The 21,111-nt window shown below is 45.8% G+C and overlaps 1 protein-coding gene across 1 annotated transcript in view; it reads left to right on the forward strand.

Moving 5' to 3' along the window:
- Positions 1-20,359, forward strand: part of LOC145359798 (roundabout homolog 2-like) — a 286,183-nt gene extending 265,824 nt beyond the window's left edge. Inside the window, exons 17-25 of the mRNA XM_080214574.1 lie at positions 2,654-2,848; positions 5,737-5,760; positions 10,054-10,096; positions 10,193-10,341; positions 13,628-13,894; positions 15,669-15,804; positions 17,240-17,482; positions 19,256-19,443; positions 20,295-20,359. Of these exons, the coding sequence (XP_080070700.1) occupies positions 2,654-2,848; positions 5,737-5,760; positions 10,054-10,096; positions 10,193-10,341; positions 13,628-13,894; positions 15,669-15,804; positions 17,240-17,482; positions 19,256-19,443; positions 20,295-20,359 (1,310 nt within the window). The remainder of the gene's footprint in view (positions 1-2,653; positions 2,849-5,736; positions 5,761-10,053; positions 10,097-10,192; positions 10,342-13,627; positions 13,895-15,668; positions 15,805-17,239; positions 17,483-19,255; positions 19,444-20,294) is intronic.
- The last annotated feature ends 752 nt before the right edge of the window (positions 20,360-21,111 follow it).

Consider the following 21,111-nt stretch of genomic DNA (forward strand, 5'->3'; position numbering starts at 1 on the left):
TGATTCTAGAAGATAAACTGCATGTTTTGTTACTCATTCTTCATGGTCCCTGGGGCTGTCATGGTTCAAATAATTGGTCAGTATGTAACTGAGCCAGCACTGTGGAAACCAGTGACAACTTGGAGACCAGTGAGGACAGAGTGACATCAAACACAAATAAACAATCAAATGTATTTTTAATGGTGGGTAAATGAGCTTAAAACACACTGCACTGTGAATCAGTATTCATCAGGAGGTCTTTACACCGCCCAGCTTGATGTATCGCTTTACAGAGAATTATTCATCAAAGGCATATTAAACAATCATTTCATTTTGTTTCGCCCTGTTGAAGTGCACTGGGGCGTGGCTCCATGTTTGCCAATAGCAGCATCGTGTAGGAAGTAGTACTGAACATGGAATGCTTCCTCACGAGGACAGGGAAGTAGACCCTCAAATTTATTTGTGGTTAGTCAGACTGTGGCTAATATATATGAGAGTTAGATCGAGCTGTGTTGTTGCCATAATTTTTAACACTCTTGCCTAACTAAATTTATTAGTTTTTGAACTGTTCTATATATGGTGGGCAAAACTTGATTAACATTGCCCTTTGTGTTAAGATGTATTTCTTCTCATCTCTCCTGAATGACCAAGATCTAACTTTTATGTTTCCTTGTTCTGGACACTCCCACCAAGGGAATCTATCCCATTCTCCATCTATCTCATCAACTCCTTTAATCGCCTCATTTAGATCATTCCTCATTCTTCTCTTCACAAGGAAGCTCCTCACTCAGGTTATTGTCACTGCTGTAGCCCAGTTCAGAAACTCCAATGTGTTTTATGAAGTCAGCTTAGACCAGAAGTTTTGCACTTTAAATATGGCCAATCCCTTTCAGGCTAAAACTGAAGCTTAAAAATTGCAGAGAGTCGTGATTTAAATATATCTCTAAAAGGTGCCGTAGCGTCACAGTACACATCTTCCAGCAAGAAGCAACACAGAGCAGCAGAGAGATTGGCCTGGGATCACATCATTCAGCCACACAGCTACATTTGGTCCTGGATTTTCATGGATCCAGAATGATTCCAGAGCCATTTAAAAATGGTGAGTGGGACCCAATTCCAGGATTCAGCCTTCCGTTACCTCCACCCAAATTTTCACTGGCGTGTAGGATATTTATGCTGTCCTGACCTGGTCAGCTCCATTGTGGTGGTGGACATCTCCAGTATTGCTGGAGTCGGGCCAGCTTCTGAATAATTCATGGGGTAAATTCCTTGGTCCCACCAGCCTCAGGGATCAAAGCCAGTGGGATGGACAGTTTGACCTTGTGAACTCATGCCAACTGATGTCACCCCTATAACCCCTGTTACCTTACATGCCAACTCATGGCCCTTCTGTACCCACTCATCCAGTATATACTATGTAAAGAATCAATGAACTAAATGGTAACAATAGTTTGTGTGGAAATGTTCAGGAAAGAATTAACCCATTCATATATCTTCTTTCTGGGGAGATTTGAATCGATCCAAATGTTAGCTCTACAATTGAAGCTCTACTTTTGACATTTCTCCTACTTTTTTGGCAGCCCTGGAGACCGTTGGTACTTCTTGGCCAAGCCAGGCATCCACAGGATGCCATTATTCACCAGAAAAATCCAATCAACCTGAGACCAAAATATCCGCAGGGCTCAGGGACAGAGGTCCTGCTTTGCTTAAGATGTGTCAAAATTTCAGGAGAGAGGAAGATCCCTCTGGAGTTCTCCATTGTAGCTTCTTGATTTTTTCCACTCTCACGAACACAGGCACGCTGCTTTTTGTGATTTTTAAAGAGCTGGGGATTTAAAAGCTATATTTAATAAATGTTCCCATTCCCGAAAGCACGTTCAAAACCCTCATTGTCCCTAAAGTACTCAATTCCTTATCAAAACAATCAGACTTACATTCATAACCTCCTCCATCTTTAATAACCTCTTTCTACTATCAACAAAACTTTCTAACCCCTTGTTAGAATAATTATGGGATGTGGAAATCAGCTAACTATTAGTTGTGCTATAATGAGAGTCCTGGGGGTAATGCCAGCAAACAGCTATTGTAACTTCTTGAACAGATTTTTTTCCACTCTAACACAGGCAGGCTGCTTTTTTTGTCATTTTTAAAGGGCTGGGGATTTAAATAACTTTACAATTAAACAGTTCTACATACATATTTAATTGCCATTTGCATGCACTTATGCCACCTCCATAAACTTGTGACCCCCACATCGTACGTTCAGGCCCTTGCCAATACAAGAATGGGAACAATCTGAACTCAGTACTGTGGAATTGTGATAGCCCTGCTAAGTTTGTGTTCCCTTCACGTGTGAATAATGTCCTTTCCCCTGTTGCTGAAAATGGGATCAGTCAGAAATGGGGACAAGACTTCTGAATTCAGGTTGCATCTCTCAGGCCCGCTGAGTCTCCAAAAGTCCACAAAAACCAGGCCTAACATTTTAACTCAGAGAATTCGGCAAAACTACATCCCAGGTAGTGATGAGAAACTGGTGGAGTGTGAAACGGGTGGAGAATTCACTATCGCTCTTTTCCCATTACTGTCCAAGATGGGTTTCCAACCTGATTTCTTTTAAACTACTTCATTTTTGTCAACTTTTTGGGCCTCTGCTAATCTGTTCGACTCTCCCCAGATCCAAGTTCGGACCAGGAACCTGTTCCCATTGAGGACAATGGAAACGTCAGCCTGGCAGAACAGATCACGGACGTGGTGAAACAGCCGGCCTTCATCGCGGGCATCGGAGGGGCGTGCTGGGTGATCCTGATGGGCTTCAGTGTGTGGCTGTACTGCCGAAGAAAGAAAAGGAAGGAGCTTAGTCACTTCACTGGTGAGTAGGACCAGCTTATATTGTCACAGCGCCTCTCACATAGTGCCCAAGGCACTTCGCAGGAATGTCTTCAGACGTAATGTGACACGTTGGAGGTATTCGGACATGTGCTGAAGAGTAGGTAGGCTTTAGGACTTATTCCAAAGGAGAAGGAAGTGGAGAGGTTTTTGAAGGGAATGCCTGAACTTGGAGCCTTGACAATTGGAGGCGCAGCCATTAACTGTGGAGTGATGAAGATCAGGGAAAAGAGGAGAGACCTAGAGAAGAGCAGGAATCTCACTGGATTGTCGGACTGGAGGTGGTTACGGATGCAGTCAGGAATAAGGTTTGTAGGAATACGAACACCACGATAACTGTAAAATCAGGGCATTGTGAGAATGGGAGCCAGTGTGAGTTAGATCATGCAGAGATGTCTTGTGCATACCATAGAATCCCTTTTGTGCAGAAGGAGGCCATTCAGCCCATCGAGTCTGCACTAACCACAATCCCACCCAGCCCCTATTCCCATAACCCCACATATTTACCCTGCTAATCCCTTGACACTAGGGTCAATTTAGCCTGGCCAATCAACCTAACCCACACATCTTTGGACTGGGAGGAAACCGCAGCACCTGGAGGAAACCTACGTGGAAACAGGGAGAATGTGCAAACTCCACACAGACAGTGACCAGAGGCTGGAATTTAACCCGAATCCCTGGCTGTGAGGCAGCAGTGCTAACTGTTGTGTCACCATGCCACCCCCAAGTAACTCCTCCACATTTCTATTGTGTGTAGATTTAACACACTCACTGAATATTCTCGTCCATCCACCTCTGCCACAGAGCATGATCCCTTTGATTCCTTGGCCACTTTCAATGGCAGCCTACCCTCTATACCGTATAATGTTTGCTCATGAACTTTAGTTGGGTCTTTCCCTCCTTTCCTGAATCCACCAATGATGAGGTACCTTTTCCCATGGGCCCCATCCTGCTATGTCATGAAGTCATGTGATAGTTCCACACATCCCATGCTTGCGTCCATTAAAATTCAACCATTTTATATTTAAAGAAACAAATTGCTTTTGTTCCCCCTCAGCCACGGTGCTTCAGCCAAACCAATGGGCAAACAAACTGGCTCTGGGCACACCAACTGAATGTACCCTCCGAATGGGAAAGAACCTTTCCCCTTGATGATCCACCTTAGAGTTCAGCTGAATTAAGAGGCATGGGGAAATTCAGACACTGACCCACAGACTATTCACCTGTGACACTGCACAGCCACAGTTGTAATTTCCTTCTTAAGCCAAAAAACAATTAGTTATCGGTGATTTTGATTTTCCAATTTTGACCCTAAATCTTCTCAAACAAGATCATTTCAATTACATTTTCCAATTTCAAATTCTGTGCATCTTTGCTCAATGGATGGCACATTAGTTTTAGAATGATGAGCACCCGATCCTGCCAAAATAGAAATCAGCGGCCATATTTGTGAATGACCATGATGCTCCGTGGTGAATACGGTCAATTAACAGCGAGGCCTGGACGATGCAAAGAATGTCATCTCCCCTTGTGGCAGAGTCTATGACCAGAGGTGTAATCTCAGAGTAAGAGATCGTCTTTTTAAGACAGAGATGAGGAGGATTTTCTTCCCTGAGAGTAATGAATCTGTGGAATTCTTTACTGCAGAGGTTTTTTTAATTCCTTTGTGGGACATTGCCAGCATTTATTGCCCATCCCTAGTTGCTCGAGGGTAATTGAGAGTCAACCTCATGGCTATGGCTCTGGAGCCCCATGTAGGCCAGACCAGGTAGAGGTGGCAGATTTCCTCCCCTAAAGGACATTAGTGAACCAGATGGGTTTTTCCGACAATCGTCAATGGTTTCATGGTCGTCAGTAGATTCTTAATTCCAGATTTTTTTCTATTAAATTCAAATTCCGCCATCTGCTGTGGTGGGATTCGAACCCAGGTCACCAGAACATGAGCTGACAGTCTAGAATCATAGATCATAGAATCCTACAGTACAGAAGGAGGAGGCTATTGGGCCCATCAAGTCTGCACCAACCACAATCCCATCTAGACCCTATCCCCATGCATTTACGCTAGCTAGTCCCCCGACACCAAGAGGCAATTTAGCATGGCTAATCCACCTAACCAGCAATCTTTGGCCTGTGGGAGGAAACCCATGCAGACACGGGGAGAATGTGCAAACTCCACAGAGACAGTGACCCAAGCCGGGAATTGAACCCGGGCCCCTGGCTCTGTGAGGCAGCAGTCTAACCACTGTTGTCACTGTGCCACCCCCTGCTGCTTCACAGCTCCTGGGTCCCGGGTTCGATTCCCGGCTCGGGTCACTGTCTTTGTGGAGTTTGCATGTTCTCCCCGTGTCTGCGTGGGTTTCCTCCGGGTGCTCTGGTTTCCTCCCACAGTCCAAAGATGTGCAAGTTAGGTTGATTGCCCATGCTAAATTGCCCCTTAGTGTCCTGGGATGCATAGGTTAGAGGGATTAGTGGGTATAATATGTGGGGATATGGGGATAGGGCGTGGGTGGGATTGTGTTCGGTGCAGACTTGATGGGCCGAAGGGCTTCTTTCTGCACTGTAGGGTTTCTGTGATTCTGCAATACCACGATATATCACTGGGCCATCGCCTCCCCATTAACAGTTGTAGAGATTGAGTCGTGAAGTATATTCAAGGCTGAGATAAACAGATCTTTCATCAGTAAGGGGACCAAAGGTTATGGGGGTAAAGCGGGAAAGTGGAGTTGAGGATTATCAGATCAGATCAGTGATGGTCTTGTTGAATGGGCGGCAGAATAGACTTGATGGGCCGAATGGCCTGCCTCTATTCCTACGTCTTATGGTAAAGTGTTAATTCCGCCTGCTAATGATCCTCTTTCCTTTGCTTTACAGCATCCTTTGCATATACACCAGCAGGTATGTTATGTAGTTATTATCTGTTCTCTGAAATTTTGAATTCTTGCCTTGCCGTTCACAAAGGAACAAAACAGTGTTTGCGAAGGAAAGCAGCAAAGGACGTAGCCATTCAATAAGGGCGTTGCTTTTACATGGCCACATCAGATGAGTTGTTTTGTTTGGAACAGACACAAGAAAATTATCTCGACTGTAGAGGTTCAGTGCACTCCTATTATAAGAGCAGCAAACTAATTCCTGGCTGTCTTTTTAAATTAAATGATTTATCCGGAATGGTAGCCCTAAGTCAGATCAATTTTATTCAGTGCAACATGCACCCTTGTGATGCCGCATTAAGTACAGTCTGGGAGAGCCGCACTGTTTGGGAACCTGATGAGAAAATGGCCGCCTGTCAACCTTGCGAGGAGAGCTGGTCAATAAAATGGATTTTCTCTTCAAGGAACTGCTGTAAGCAAAAAAAAAGAGAGAGAAATAAATTAACATGGATCAATCAGGCTGGGTCCAGACACCAAAGGAACGGAAATGTAGTCATTTTCATTATATAAAATGACTCTCCCGAAAAGACAGGAACCAAAATCCTGACCGCATCCAATTCTCAAGCCCTGATAATTCGGCCCTGAAAGCACATTTACACTCAATTATGAATATCAAATATACAATAGGAAATAGAAACACAATTATACTCTAATGTGGGAAAATGTAGCCCATCACTAGCTAACAGAAAAGGCAAATTACTGTGGACGCTGGAATCTGAAACCAAAACAGAAAATGCTGGAAAATTTCAGTAGGTCTGACAGCATCTGTGGAGAGAAAAGAGACTGAACATTTTCAGTCTGGGTGGACCACCTAGACTCAAAATGTTAGCTCGTTTCTCTCTCCACAGATGCTGTCAGACCTGATAAGCTTTTTTGGGGTGTTGCTTCACGCTGATGGCCTATAGGGGCACTTTGAGAAAGCTCAGATGAATGGGTGCAGCATTCCCCAGCCTGTACTTACTACCAGGGGCAAGTTCCAAGTAACCCCTAGCAATTCTGCAGCAACGTAATAGGTGAAGTTACGGATCACCACCCACTTACTGTTGTGCTGCTTCTGAGAACTGAGCATCCCTCAGCAGTAACAAAGAGAGAAAAGTCATTGTGATGAATACAGGCACAAAATCAAACCATTTTCCTCATTTGTTGTTTAACTATAAACTCCCAAAGTGGATCTGCGTCCATCAATATCACACGCCAGAAAATTTGCTGCACTTTGCGTCCAATTTTCTGATCAAAATGGTCAATGTGTGCCGTGCTCCCAAATACTTCAATGTGGATAAATGTGTAGTGGTCCATTTTGGCAGGACCAATGGGATGAAGGAGTACAATGTCAAGGGTAGGAGTCTTAGCTGTGTTGACGAGCAGAAGGATCTTGGGGTCCGGGTCCATAGGACGCTCAAATTGGCCTCACAGGTGGAGGATGTGGTCAAGAAGGCGTATGGTGTACTGGCCTTCACTAATCGAGGGATTGAGTTCAGGAGTCGGGAGGTAATGCTGCAACTTTATAAGACCCTTGTCAGACCCCACTTGGAGTACTGTGCGCAATTCTGGTCGCCTCACTACAGGAAGGATGTGGAGGCTATTGAGAAGGTGCAGAGGAGATTTACAAGGATGTTGCGTGGATTGGGAGGCATGCCTTATGAAGATAGGTTGAGGGAGCTAGATCTCTTCTCCCTGGAGAGACGAAGGCTGAGAGGTGACCTGATAGAGGTTTATAAAATGTTGAGAGGAATAGATAGGGTGGATTCTCAGAGGCTATTTCCCTGGGCTGAAATGTTCGCTACGAGAGGACACAGGTTTAAGGTGCTGGGAAGCAAGTACAGAGGAGATGTTAGGGATAAGTTTTTCACTCAGAGGGTTGTGAGTGAGTGGAATCGGCTGCCGTCAGTGGTGGTAGAGGCGAACTCACTGGGGTCTTTTAAAAGACTTCTGGTTGAGTATATGGGATTTAATGGGATTGGGAGTTACAGATAGTTCTATGTCTTGGTATGTATGGATGTGATCGGCGCAACTTGTGGGCCGAAGTGCCTGTTTGTGCTGTAGTGTTCTATGTTCTATGTGCAATGTGAATGATAACATACATTCAGAACATCTCTTTGATTTCACGTTCTCATTTAGAAATGACTGATTTTCACAAAAGTCCAACCAGATCTTTTTGAAAGAATATCCGCTCTAGGCCCTCCCTCCATCCTATGCCCTGTAACCCCGCACCAATCCACCTAACCCGCACATCTTTGGACTGTGGGAGGAAACCAGAGCGCCTGGAAGAAACCCACGCAGACATGGGGAGAATGTGCAAACTCCACACAGACTGTGATCCAAGGCCAGAATCGAATTTGGGTCCCTGGCGCTGTGAGGCAGCAATGCTAACCACCGTGCCACCATGGCTGTCTCCATGGCAATGCCTCGGCCAGAGTTATTTGCCAACCAATCAGTATCTTTTTTTTCCTTTGTAGAAATTGTTGACATGATTTGAAATTTGATATTCTTGCATTTGTCCTGATGAGTGCAAGGACAGAAGCTTCAGCAACATGTCTCTCTTTTCAGCAATAACAGTGGACTGTTTTACAGGCCAACCCATGAAATATGCAATTTGCACTTGCTGTGTCTTTCAAGACCGCAGGGGATCCAAAGTGGTTTACAAGCAGTGAAGCACTTTTGAAGTTTAGTCATTGTTATTATATGGCACCCTGAGGCCACCAATCTGCGGAGAACATCTCCCACAAACAGCAACATGACACTGACTGTCTTGATGATGTTTGGCAAAGTGCAAATATTGGCCAGGACACCAGGGAGAACTCTTCACTCCGACTTGAATATCGCCATAGGCTTTTTTTAAACTTTTGTTTAACATCTTGTCTAGAAGGCAGCGCTGCTGAAAGTGCAGCACTCTCTCAGTACTGCACTCGACAGGCAGCGTAGACTTTGTGCAACCAGTCATTTTTAATCGAATCATAAAATGGTTCCGGCATACAAGGAGGCCATTCAGCCCGTCACATTTTGGCCATCCTGCTGCAAGAATAATTGCCTGACCCCCGAAACCTTGAGGCCCTGTAAGAATCATAGAATCCCTACAATGCGGAAGGAGGCCATTCACTCATTGAGTCTGCACTGACCACAATCCCTTCTAGACCCTATTCCCATAACCCCACATATTCACCCTGCTAATCTCCTAATACTAGGGTCAATTTAGTATGGCCAATCAATCTAACATGCACATCTTTAAAATGTGGGAGGAAACCGGAGCATCCGGAGGAAACCCACGCAGACGCGGGGAGGAAATGCCGACTCCACGCAGACAGTGACCCAAGCCGGGAATCAAACTCGGGTCTCTGGTGCTGTGAGGCAGCAGTGCTAACCACTGTGCCACCATGCTGCCCCCTTCATAAGTTGACCACAGGTTTTTGTTTTAAACTTTATTCTAATCCAATCAGGTCAAGTCAAATCAAATCCAATTCAGAGTCCCAACAAGTTGAGACATTCCCGATCCAAGCTGACGAGACAGGGCTCTCACCTCCTGTCTTGGGCTTGATCTACACGATCCAAGCTGATTGGAGTAGGTGTAGCTCCTCCTCCAAGGCTTGATCTCATTTGCATGTCAGCCAAAAGGCCGAGATGCTGCTTTAAAAAAATTGCTTCAAATGAAGCTGAAATAAGAAATAGGAGCAGGAGTAGGCCATCTAGCCCTTCGAGCCTGCCCCGCCATTCAATAAGATCATGGCTGATCTGTTGTGGCTCAGTTCCACTTTCCCGCCCTCTCCCCATAACCCTTAATCCCCTCTCTTATCAAGAACCCATCAACCCGCTTCTTAAAAATATTTAGCGAGGCAGCCTCCACCACTTCAACGGGCAGAGAATTCCAGAGATTCACCACCCTTTGAGTGAAGAAGTTCCTCCTCAACTCCGTTCTAAACCGCCTCCCCTTTATCTTGAGGCTGTGCCCCCTAGTCCTACTGTCTTTTTTAAGCGGGAAGAGTCTCTCCACCTCTATCCTATCCATCCCATTCATCATCTTATACTTGTAACCTAATGACTTCAACCAAGCACAGCACGTCAATACTACACTTGGTCTTAGCCAAAAGGAAGTTGACCACAGGTTTATCTTTCCATCTGTCCCAGAAAGCAGCAGGTGGGAGGTCAATGTGTAAGGTTGCATTTTGAACTTGATGTTCATTTTATAATCATACTTGCTTTATGACTTCACTATGGTGTAAGGATGAAGTTTGTTGTAAAAGTTGAACTGGTTTTTGTTTTTATGCAGTAGCTTTTCCACATGCAGAAGCCTCGGGTATTTCGAGCAGCAGGCAAGTCACAAACAACTCATTTAAATAAATCGACATACCAAGTTTTTAATTAGCAACACCGAGCTGTGGTAGTCACCTCCTGATGTCTCCCCACAGGCCAGGAATCCTGAATGCAAATGTCACCAACTACCCCTGGCTGGCAGACTCATGGCCAACCACTAACCTGATGCGCAATGGGAACGGGAAGGAAAGCAATGCCAGCTCCTGCATGGCAAAGCATGAAGCTACAGAGCGATTCTACAATGGTGAGTGAGGCACTGGGTGCCCACGAGGGCGCACGAGGTTTCTGTCATCATACGACTGTTTATACTGTGTTTGCAGGGGAGGAGATGTTGAATACAATATCCAGCAGGCACTAGCCAGTGCTGTGTGCAACACAACAGCAATATCAGCTTTTAGATTGACTGAGTTGTGCTTCTAATAGACTCCTCGCTGGGACTGCAGCTGCGGAGAATCACACTTTTATGTTTCATTTTTGGGCAATTAATAAAATGATGTACACTCATGTCAGGTTGTCAATTAAGGGATGGATGGCTATTGTTCAAATTGAAATGGTCTCACGTATTGGGGCGTTTTGCTCGACCAAGCCTTTTGAGAAATGTATTTTTGGGGTATGGTTGTCCTTGACAAAGCTGACATCGAATGTCAGTCTCCAGTTGCCTTTCAAAAGTGGTGGTGGGCTGCATGTTTCCCCAGTTTGAGACAACTGAGTGGTTGTGAGGTCACTTCAGTGGGCAGTTAAGAGACGGCCATTTTGGTGTGGGACACTGGAATCACATATAGGCCAGACCAGTTAAGAACTTAAGGTTTATCCCTGAGGAAGAGTCAAATGGTTGAGAATTCTCAACGTTCCAACAGTTTTGTGATCACTTTTGCCAATGGCAGCATCTTGTTTCTCGTTGTTTTGAACCAAATTTCAATTCTCAAACCACTGCACTGGGTGTCCAATGTTCAGCTCAATTATTAGAATCTGTCTTTAGGTGAGTAGGCCAGTAAAATAACCACTGCATCACCAAAGCTAACACACCTACAGCCCCATCTGTACCAAGTTCCAATTCTTGGGTGTGATGCTATGACATGATGCCGTTGCAGGGGCCCTAGACGGATATATACAGGGAGGTGGGGAGGGTGCTGGAAAGAACATCAGCGTGGGGAGAATCCGGTGGAGAGGAAGGTACTTCCTTCTGTCTCTGGCCATTCCTGCCTCCACTTCTTTATTGGCTTTCCCGAGCACAGGCCCAACATGGCTGGAAACTGTTATATTTATTTCAGACTCCCACTTGCACTGCGAGATCCCAATTTACCGACACACTCAAACTGTGGCACTGAGAATGAGTTGCGGACACGTTACCAATTTTAAAATTTTTAACACTCTCCTCTTCCCGAATGATCCCCTCCTGCAGGGTTAATATCAAGGCCTATCTTGCTCAAAGAGAGAGGTGAAATGAAAGGTTGAGTCAACCTTTCATATTGTGCGTTAACATATTCATTGTATTTGGGGCAAAGAACTAGTTATCACCAGAGGCTGCTGATGATCCAAGGCTCTGTCTGCAACTTATTGTCAGTAACACAGATAATGTCATTAAACCTCATGGCGACACCTTGAAGTGCTTCATGTAGATGATTATATAAGATTGCAGTTACTGTTGTTATTTGAGTAAACATGTTGGGTAGTTTGCACTCAGGAAACTTTCAGTGTTACTGAGATGGTTAGCCGGTGGCATTAACCGAGGGAACAATGTTGACCAGAACATGATGTGAACTGCTCAGTGGTTTTTACACAATGTCATGAGATCTTTAACATGCAACAGGAAATCTTTTTTGGATGGATCTTGATTAATGCCTCATGCTCCTCCAGCAACGCAGCACTCTTCTCAGTTCAGCATCGTAGAACTTGATTCGACCACATACTGTGTACAGTCATCGTCTGTATATTCTGGGAAAGATATAAAGGCACTGGAGAAGGTGCTACAAAGATTCAAAAGGATGATAGCAGTACTAAGTTCAAGGTGACTGAACAGACTGGGCACTTTCCTCAGGAACAGGGAAGACTCAGCAACTGAGAGAGGATTTTAAAATTATGAAAGTCTTTGATTGGGTAGAAATTAAGAAAATGTTTTCATTTGTGGATGTGGATGCTTTGGAGAGGGTACAGAAGAGGTTTACCAGGGTGTTGCCTGGTCTGGGGGGGCAGTGAGGAGAGGTTAGGTAAACTTGATTTGTTCTCACTGGAACGATGGAGGTTGAGGGGTGACCTATTAGAGGTTTACATAGTTATAAGTGGCGTACAATGAGTGGATAGTCAGATGCTCTTTCCTTGGGTAGAAAAGTCAAGTACTAGAGGACATAGGTTTAAGGTGCATGGGGAAGAGTTTAGAAGAGATGTGTGAGGCAAGTTTTTCACACAGAGGGTGGTGAGTGTGTGGAACGTGCTGCCTAGGGAGGTGGTGGGAGCAGGTACGATAGCAGCATTTAAGGGACAACTGGATGAATATATGAATAGGACGGGGATGGAAGGATGCGGACTCTAAGTGCATACGGTTTTAGTTTAGACAGGCATCATGATTGGCGCAGGTTTGGCGGGCCAGAGGATCTGTTCCTGAGTTGTCCATTTCTTTGTTCTTTATTTGTTGGAAATCCAAAATTGAGGGCCATTAATATGAGATAGTAACCAAAAAAACCCAATAGGAAGTTCAGGAGGAACCTCCTTCCTGAGGATTTTATCCCTGCTGCAGCATTAGAACAGTAATTATCATTTGCTTTGGGACTGTGATCCTGGTTAACTATTTTTCTTTTGTGATTCTCCATTTGTCTACAGTCTTAAGCTCAGTTTCATCCCCTAATGTCTCACCTCAGTGGTGGCCTCTTTCAATTCCTATCCATTCACTGTTAGCTGAAGAAATTCCGGCAATCTCCACTCCCATGCCATTACGTCCAGACTCTCCCCCTCCTCCCCGCCTTTATCCTCAGTCCCTTCCTGTTTCTTGATGAGTAGTAAATGCCTCCAACGGAGACCGTTGTCCTCGACCCTTGACCGTGTACTCTGTTTCCCAGCCAATGACTCCATTGCTCATCATGGGCACAATCCAAAACTCAGCAAGACTGATTGGGACCTTGACTTAGGCCATGACATGGACTCCAGCCGCTTATCCACATCCCTACCAAGACTATCTACTTCCACCTCCATCACATCAACAAGTCTCTACCTCACCCTCAACCTTTAATTCTTCCATTGCCTTCCCTCTTTGTCATGTTCCCAGCATTAGCCCAGCAATTCTCCCACAAATGACTCTTGAGGGCCCCCATCCAAGATGTCAACCCTGCAAGGAATCCTGCACCATCCAACGTAACGACCTCCACTGTTCTGATGGGTCCCAATAGTTTCAAACAGTTTTAGGTCATTCCCGTTAAAGAAAGTTGTGTGAATTAATTGACAGCCACTTTCTCCCCTGTTAATTCCTGCTGCCTCTGGACTCTATTGACAAATCTCATTGTTGCTGAATGTCTCGTTTGCTCTGTACCTCGATCCAGACGCAGGCATTTCCAACTACATTGCTCAGACGGAGAAGTTTGGAACAATGGTATCAGATGGGCCTATCTACAGCACCATCGATTCTGCCAGCGACGAGATGCGTACGTTCAACGCTCAGCAGACCACCTTATACGCCAGCACGCCTGTAGTCCCACTTGGAGTTCAGAACCAATACACAGCAGACCCCGTCAATGGGCACTGGGGTCTCCAGCCTGGGCCTTCTAGTGCCCAGTACTCACAGCCCGAACGTGGCAGGACAGAAGCTGGTAAGATGTCTGATAGTCGGTCCCATTCAATCAAAGTGATAACCAGCTTAAAATAAAAGCTTGTTAGAACCGTCAGCATCTAAAAGAGAAGACGGTGAAAATGGCAGTGTTGTTTCCGGTGAGGAAACTGGTGTGTTTCTCTCCAGACAAACCAGCCGGTTTTCTCTCCAGATCCTGTCACACCCTGCCAAACAGAATCCAGAGGGTGCAATTCATGCAGCAGGGGTGACAGCAGGTGGGGAGGGGGGTGTGCTAGAAACAGCAGCAAAACCCAGCTGCAGAGATCAGTATCTGAGTGATCCTCTCCCCAGCACACCATGGAGGCTTCAGGGCTCCCAACCCTATCCCTACCTCCGATGGGACTCTGCATTTCTCTACGATCGTTGGTATCTTCTCCCCCCTCCCTCTTGTCTTTCCCTCCCCCTCGCCCACCCCCAGAGTCAGAGCCTGTACCCATCCTAACACCCCCACCAGCCCCCCACTGTCCCTTTTAATCCATGATCTTTAGCTTAACGGTAAGTCTTTCATGTGGCATTTTATCAAATGTCTTTTGGAGATTCATAAATACCACATCAAATGGAGTGATTTCATCAAAACTCACTGTTATATCATCAAAAAAACTTGGTCAGGTTAGCTAAACATGAATCGCCTTGAACCAATGTGTGCTGGTTTTTCTTAATTAATCCATAACTGTTCATGTTGTCCGGGCTTATCCTTTAAAAGCTTTCCCACCACCAAGTTCAAACTGACTAACCTGCAGTTGCTGAGCTTATCCTTATTCTGGTGGCACAGTGGTTAGCACTGCTGCCACACGGCGCCGGGGACCCGGGTTCTGTTCCGGCCATTGGATCACTGTATGTGCAAAGTCTGCACATTCTCACCATGTCTGCGTGCGTTTCCTCCAGGTGCTCCAATTTCCTCCCACAGTCCATCTTTCGGATGGTGGGAGGAAACCGGAGCACCCAGAGGAAACCCACGCAGACACAGGGAGAACATGCAGACTCCGCACAGACAGTGACCCAAACCAAGAATCGAACCTGGGTTTCTGGGGCTGAGAGGCAGCTGTGCTAACCACTGTGCTACGGCACTGGTGATTGCCTGATCAATTTCTGCTTCCAATTCATCCCATTGTCACACGTTGTTGTTCTGACTCTTTTGCCCCTTCAGGTGAAACATTTGGGGTCCCATTTTGCTGTTCAGCAGACGTCAGAAACCCCTGATGTCACCATTAGAACAGCAAGTGTATTCTGGTTACTGGCTGATACTCCTCAATTAATACTAACCCTTCCCATTCCTGATGATGGGATATGGCTGGTGCAGAGTGTCTGTGCTTATCTGCAAAATAGTCACTGCAATAGTTCATTGTGCTAACTACAGAGGCACTGGCCATAATCTTCCAATCCTCTTTAGATACAGTGGAGATCTCAGAGGTCTAGAGGACTGAAAAATGTTGCACCTTTGTTTTAAAGTTTATTTATTCGTGTCACAAGTAGGCTTACATTAAGACTGCAATGAAGTTACTGTGAAAATCTGTTAGTCACCATACTCCAGCACCTGTTCAGGAGGATTTAGCATGGCCAATCCACCTAACCCAGCTGGTTAGTTGCACTGGCCATGCTAAATTCTCCCTCATTGTAGCTGAACAGGTGCTAGAGTGTGGCAACTCGGGAAGTTTCACAGTGATTGCAGTGTAAATGTAAGCCTAATTGTGACACTGATGAATGAACAAACAATGTTAGACTGGATGTTCTAATCTGTGTTTTCCCTTTCACAGTTGGGAAATCTGGGAAGCAGAAATTAAATGCCAAGCCGGTGAAAGCCCCACCCATGAACTGGACAGATTTGCTGCCACCCCCGCCCCCCAGTGTCGATATTGACTCCTACGAGGATGAAGAGGAATTGGAGTATGGGTACGTGTCATAACACTGGAGCATTCACTATAACTACACTCAATTCTAGAAACCTCTGGTCATCTCAGGGCCCCGTGACCCTGGGCTTTGTTACACAAATTAGGAGTGGAGGTGGGCCATTCGGCCCTGCTGTCCCGCTCCACTATTCAGGAAGCTCATGGCTGATTTGATTATGGTCTCAATGCCACTGCCTTAGTTCTGGGGATCTTGAATGCTTTTGGTACCAACTCAACCAAGCGGGTCCCAAGCCTAAAGCACAAAGCCGATTGACCTTGCGTTGGGAACCATGATCAGAGAGGTCATCAGGGTGTGTACACTCATGAGCACAAGAAACCTGTCAAATGAAGTAATTACTGAGATGATGAAGTATGGAGTCCAATTTCTGTGAATTACAATCCTAGCCCTAACACCAGAGTCAAGCATTTTATGTGGAATTACACGAGAGAACTACAGGCAAAATTCTCTGGCCTCCCATTGCGTGTTTCCACCAGCAGGAGATGGTGTGGTTGTTTGCTAGCAGCGGGATTCTCTGGACTCACCGCTGTCAATGGAAATTCCCATTGATGTCACCCCACACCAGCAGGAAACCTTGGGCGGGAGTGCGCTGCCGGCAGGACTGGAGAATCCCACCAGCGTGAATAGCCAGAAAATTCCAGCCAACATTATTTAATTGTCTGTAAAACATCTTGGGACGTCTTGAATACATCGAAAGCTACCCAGTTCAAGGGCAATTAGGGATGGGTAGATACTGCTATATAAATGCAATTACTTTTCTTTACAAGCCCCCACCTGCCATTAGTATGGATCATCGATTCCTACAGTGTGGAAGGAGGCCATTCAGCCCATTGGGTCTGCACCAACCACAAACTCACCCATGCCCTATCCTCATAACCTTGTGCATTTACACTAGCTAATCCCTCTAAGACTAAAGGGCAATTTAGCATGGTCGATCCACCTAACCTGCACATCTCTATACTGTGGGGCGAAACCGGAGCGCATAGAGGAAACACACGCAGACACAGGGAAAATGTGCAAACACAGACAGTAACTCAAGCCGGGAATTGAACCTGGGTCCATGGCACTATGAGGCAGCAGTACTCACCACTGAGCCACTATGCTGCCCTCTTAGCGATGGCTCATTGTCATTTTTTATATTATGATTGTGGGTTTGGAAGCTGGATCTTGATTTCCAATATTTTCACCTTTTGGTTGATGCTTTCCAGTGTGTCCACAGTGAGAAGAGATAATGGGGATTGGATCAGCAATCAGGTATGCACAAGGGTTTGTGGCTCCAACAACTCGGAGATCCCTGGTAGACTACAACTCTTAAAGGGCTCTACTCAACGCTACCAATGTTATATTGAATGAGTGAGTAACACTTTCCCTTCAGGTTTTTTTTCCCTCGAGGGTAAGTTTTGCTCCTATCCTTTTGCAGGCCTGGCATCGATGAGTGGTGTCCCCCACTCCCTGAGAGGACCTACTTGGTGGAAGGTGCCCACGAGGAGGAAGGCCCACCTCCACCGCCTCGCGGAGAGGCGTCATCGCCCGCTACTTCATATGGGCAGCAATCTACAGCGACGCTGACACCATCACCGCGGGAGGAGGTGCGGTCAACAGGGCACGGGGCGACTGAGGACATTCCAAGACTGCATCAGTTTGAGATTCCGCATTTACCCCGGTGAGTGGGTTTACATGTTGATCCTTATAAGTATTGTATGGTTTATTTTACAATAATTTCAAGAATGAAATGGAGAAACGAAGATTTGATTGTCACACAAAGAAGTTTAATAGATATAAAGCTGTCATTTCTCTGTTCAAATTTCTCCGTGGCCTTGTGCATCTATAACTCTATTGGTGTCTATTGATTCTCAATTATGGGCCCATGGAACAGTTTTGTTTGTCACTCACTGACAGGAAATATCTCAGCTCCTGCCATGTCCTGGTCTGGTTTCGCCTTTGCAAACAGTTAGCATGTAAATAAATGACATTGAACAATTAGGGCAGCATGGTAGCTCAGTGGTTAGCACTGCTGTCTCACAGCGCCAGGGACCTGGGTTCAATTCCAACCTTGGGTGACTGCCTGTGTGGAGGGTGCGCGTTCTCCCCGTGTCAGCATTGGTTTCCTTCGGGTGCTCCAGTTTCCTACCACACTCCAAAGATGTGTGGGTTAGGTGGATTGGCCATGATGAATTGCCCATTAGTGTCCCAAGATGTGTAGATTAGGGAGATTGGCAGGAGTAAATGTGTGTGGTTATGGGGTTAGGGTGGGGTTTACACTAGGAAGCTTTCTGATGATGAGCACCCCTTGTACTCTGTCTGAGAGTCAGTGCAGATTTGAGGGGCCAAATAGCCTCCTCCTGCACTGTAGGGATTCTATGAAGGAAAAAATTCTCGACAGTATAAATCCTCAAACAGAGCTGAGAATGCAATCAGAGTTTGGCACCACTGACACAAGAAACTGTGAGAGCGAGGAGAAGGAAAATGTAGACGGGATTCTCCAGTCCCGCTGCAGTGAACTGAGATTAGACTGAGCGTCAAATTCTCCATCCCTCCAGCAGCAGTGGCGATGCATAGACAGCTGGAGAATTTTGGCCAGTGTGTTTGATGGTGTGGGAATAAAGACTCAAGGAGAAATATAGAGTATAGGGATAACTCTTAGCGATAGCTACTGAACACATGCATTATGAACAGTGGCATCACCTGGTGAGAGGCGAGTGTGAAGCATCTCACAGACAAGCTCCAGCTGTGTCTTGGAGTGTGTCTTCAGTCTACGTAAAGAGCATGCAAATAAATATTTCTGAGGAAACAATCATTGTCTCTGGCAAGATCTCTTCTAGAATAAAAAGCTGAGGTTATCCCACAATCACAGCATAGGTAGATGAAGACAATCTTAAATATTCCACTTAGTGGGAATGGGCATTTTATCAGTCTCCTGATAAATGCTAGGGGACAGAATGAGTCAGATCGCTTCACCAAACAGTGGCATAATGTTCTGGGGACACGGGTTCGAATCCTGTCAGGGCAGATGGTGGAATTTGAATTCAATTTAAGAAATTATCTGGAATTAAGAATCTACTGATGACCAAGAAACCATTGTCGATTGTCAGGAAAACCTTTTAGCGAAGGGAAGTCTGCCGTGCTTACCTGGTCTGGCCTACATGTGACTCCAGAGCCACAGTAATGTGGTTGACTCTCAACAGCCCTCTGAACAAGGGCAACTAGGGATGGGGAATAAATGCTGGTTCGCTAGCGATGCCCATGTCCCACAAATGAATGAAGAAAAGGCATCAAGGGATGGGCAGTGCTGGCCAGTTGGCGATGCCCACCTCCCACAAATGAATAAAATTTTTTGTTACCCTTTTAACCATGATGATTTTTGATGGGGGTGGAGGTGGGAACTGGGGGTTCATGAAATTTCCCTTTCTTAACACTAGTTACCCTTCTGTTTCAGGCGGCTCCCCGTGGGGCCAGTCCCTCTGCCCAGACCCCCAACCCCTCCAACACCACAGAGCAACCAGAACATCAACGGGAACGAAGACGCAATCGCGGAATCTGCTGGCCCTCACCGGCACGGACACAAACGCAACCTGAGCCAAACACCAGCAATAAGCACCGAAAACATCAACGTGCCTGCAGCAGGTGAGGCTTTAACCATTCATCCCTGGGTAGAGAACTTTACAATGTGGCGATGCCGGCATTGGACTGGGGTAAAAACAGTAAGAAGTCTCACAACACCAGGTTAAAGTCCAACAGGTTTATTTGGTAGCAAATGCCACCAGCTTTCGGAGCGCTGCTCCTTCACCAGGTGAGTGGGGAGTTCTGATCACAAACAGGGCATATAAAGGTACACACTCAGTTGACAGAATACTGATTAGAATGGAGTCTTTACAGTGCAGACAATGTGAGTGGAGATAGCATTAGGTTTAATATCTCCACTCACATTGTCTGCACCTTTAAGACTTGATTAGCTGTAAAGACTCGCATTCTAATCAGTATTCTGTAAAATGAATGTGTGCCTTTATGTGCCCTGTTTGTGATCAGAACTCCCCACTCACCTGACGAAAGAGCAGCGCTCCGAACGCTAGTGGCGTTTGCTACCAAATAAACCTGTTGGAATTTAACCGGGTGTTGTGAGACTTCTTACTGGAGAACTTTACAGCAGCAAGTGTCAGCGATGCGGTCAAGTGCATGAAGGTACCTGATGAACAGATGTTTCGCAGATGTGTGTGTCATAGTTGTTTAACAGATGTTGAATGCTGGTTCTGCTGTGTTAAATGATACTGATTGGATGTAATCACTATGATTCGGGCAGGCAATGTTGGTGAATAACTGAGATCCAACGTAATAAATGACTTTAGGAATGCTGCACCTCATTCAATATCGAGGGTATAGTTTTGCAGGGATTTGGTGACCAGTGCTCAATGTGGCTTTCCTTCTGCCAGGGTCGGTCCTGAGTTTTATTAAGATTAAATCTTCTTTCTGGTCCCCAGTCCTGATGGTCTGGCTCTGCCAAGAATGTAGTCCTATGCTGAATAGCCCTCCTCCAGGACCTTAATCCCAGTGATCATTCTTCATCTGTGAGCTCAAATAGTGAGAGTTGGCAGACTGTTCCCCAATGGGAGGCATCACAGTTGAACCAAATCCTGATACACTTTCCGATGGGGTTGTTGTTATAAAGGAACAGAGAGCACAGTAACTGACTCTTCGGCCCACCAAGCCTGTGTTCTATTCTCTCCCCACAGATGCTGTCAGACCTGCTGAGAATTTCCAACATTTTCTGTTTTTGCTTCAGATTTCAACATCTGCAGAATTTTGCTTTTATTAGAGTGTTCCTTCTTCCTGGTTTATGAATCATAGAATCCCTACAGTGCAGAAGGAAGCCATTTGGATAGAGGATTGGTTGTCTAATAGGAGGCAGAAAGTTGGTATCAATGGGTGCTATTCTGATTGGCAGTTGGTGACTAATGGAGTGCCACAGGGAACGGTGCTGGGGCCTCAGCTATTTACCATTTATATAGATGATCTGGAGGAGGGGGCTGAGTGTAGGGTGACAAAATTTGCTGATGACACGAAGATGAGTGGAAAAGCAAATTGTGCGGAAGGTGTGGAAAATCTGCAGAGGGATCTGGATAGGCTGAGCGAGTGGGCGAGGACCTGTCAGATGGAGTACAATGTTGGCAAGTGTGAGATTATCCACTTTGGCAGGAATAATAGTAGGAGGGATTACTATTTAAAGGGCGAAAAGCTGCAGCATGCTACGGTGCAGAGGGACCTGGGGGTCCTTGTGCATGAGTCGCAAAAACCCAG

This window comes from Carcharhinus amblyrhynchos, chromosome 29 (assembly GCF_965287045.1).
Source record: "Carcharhinus amblyrhynchos chromosome 29, sCarAmb.v2.hapA, whole genome shotgun sequence".
NCBI lineage: Eukaryota > Metazoa > Chordata > Chondrichthyes > Carcharhiniformes > Carcharhinidae > Carcharhinus > Carcharhinus amblyrhynchos.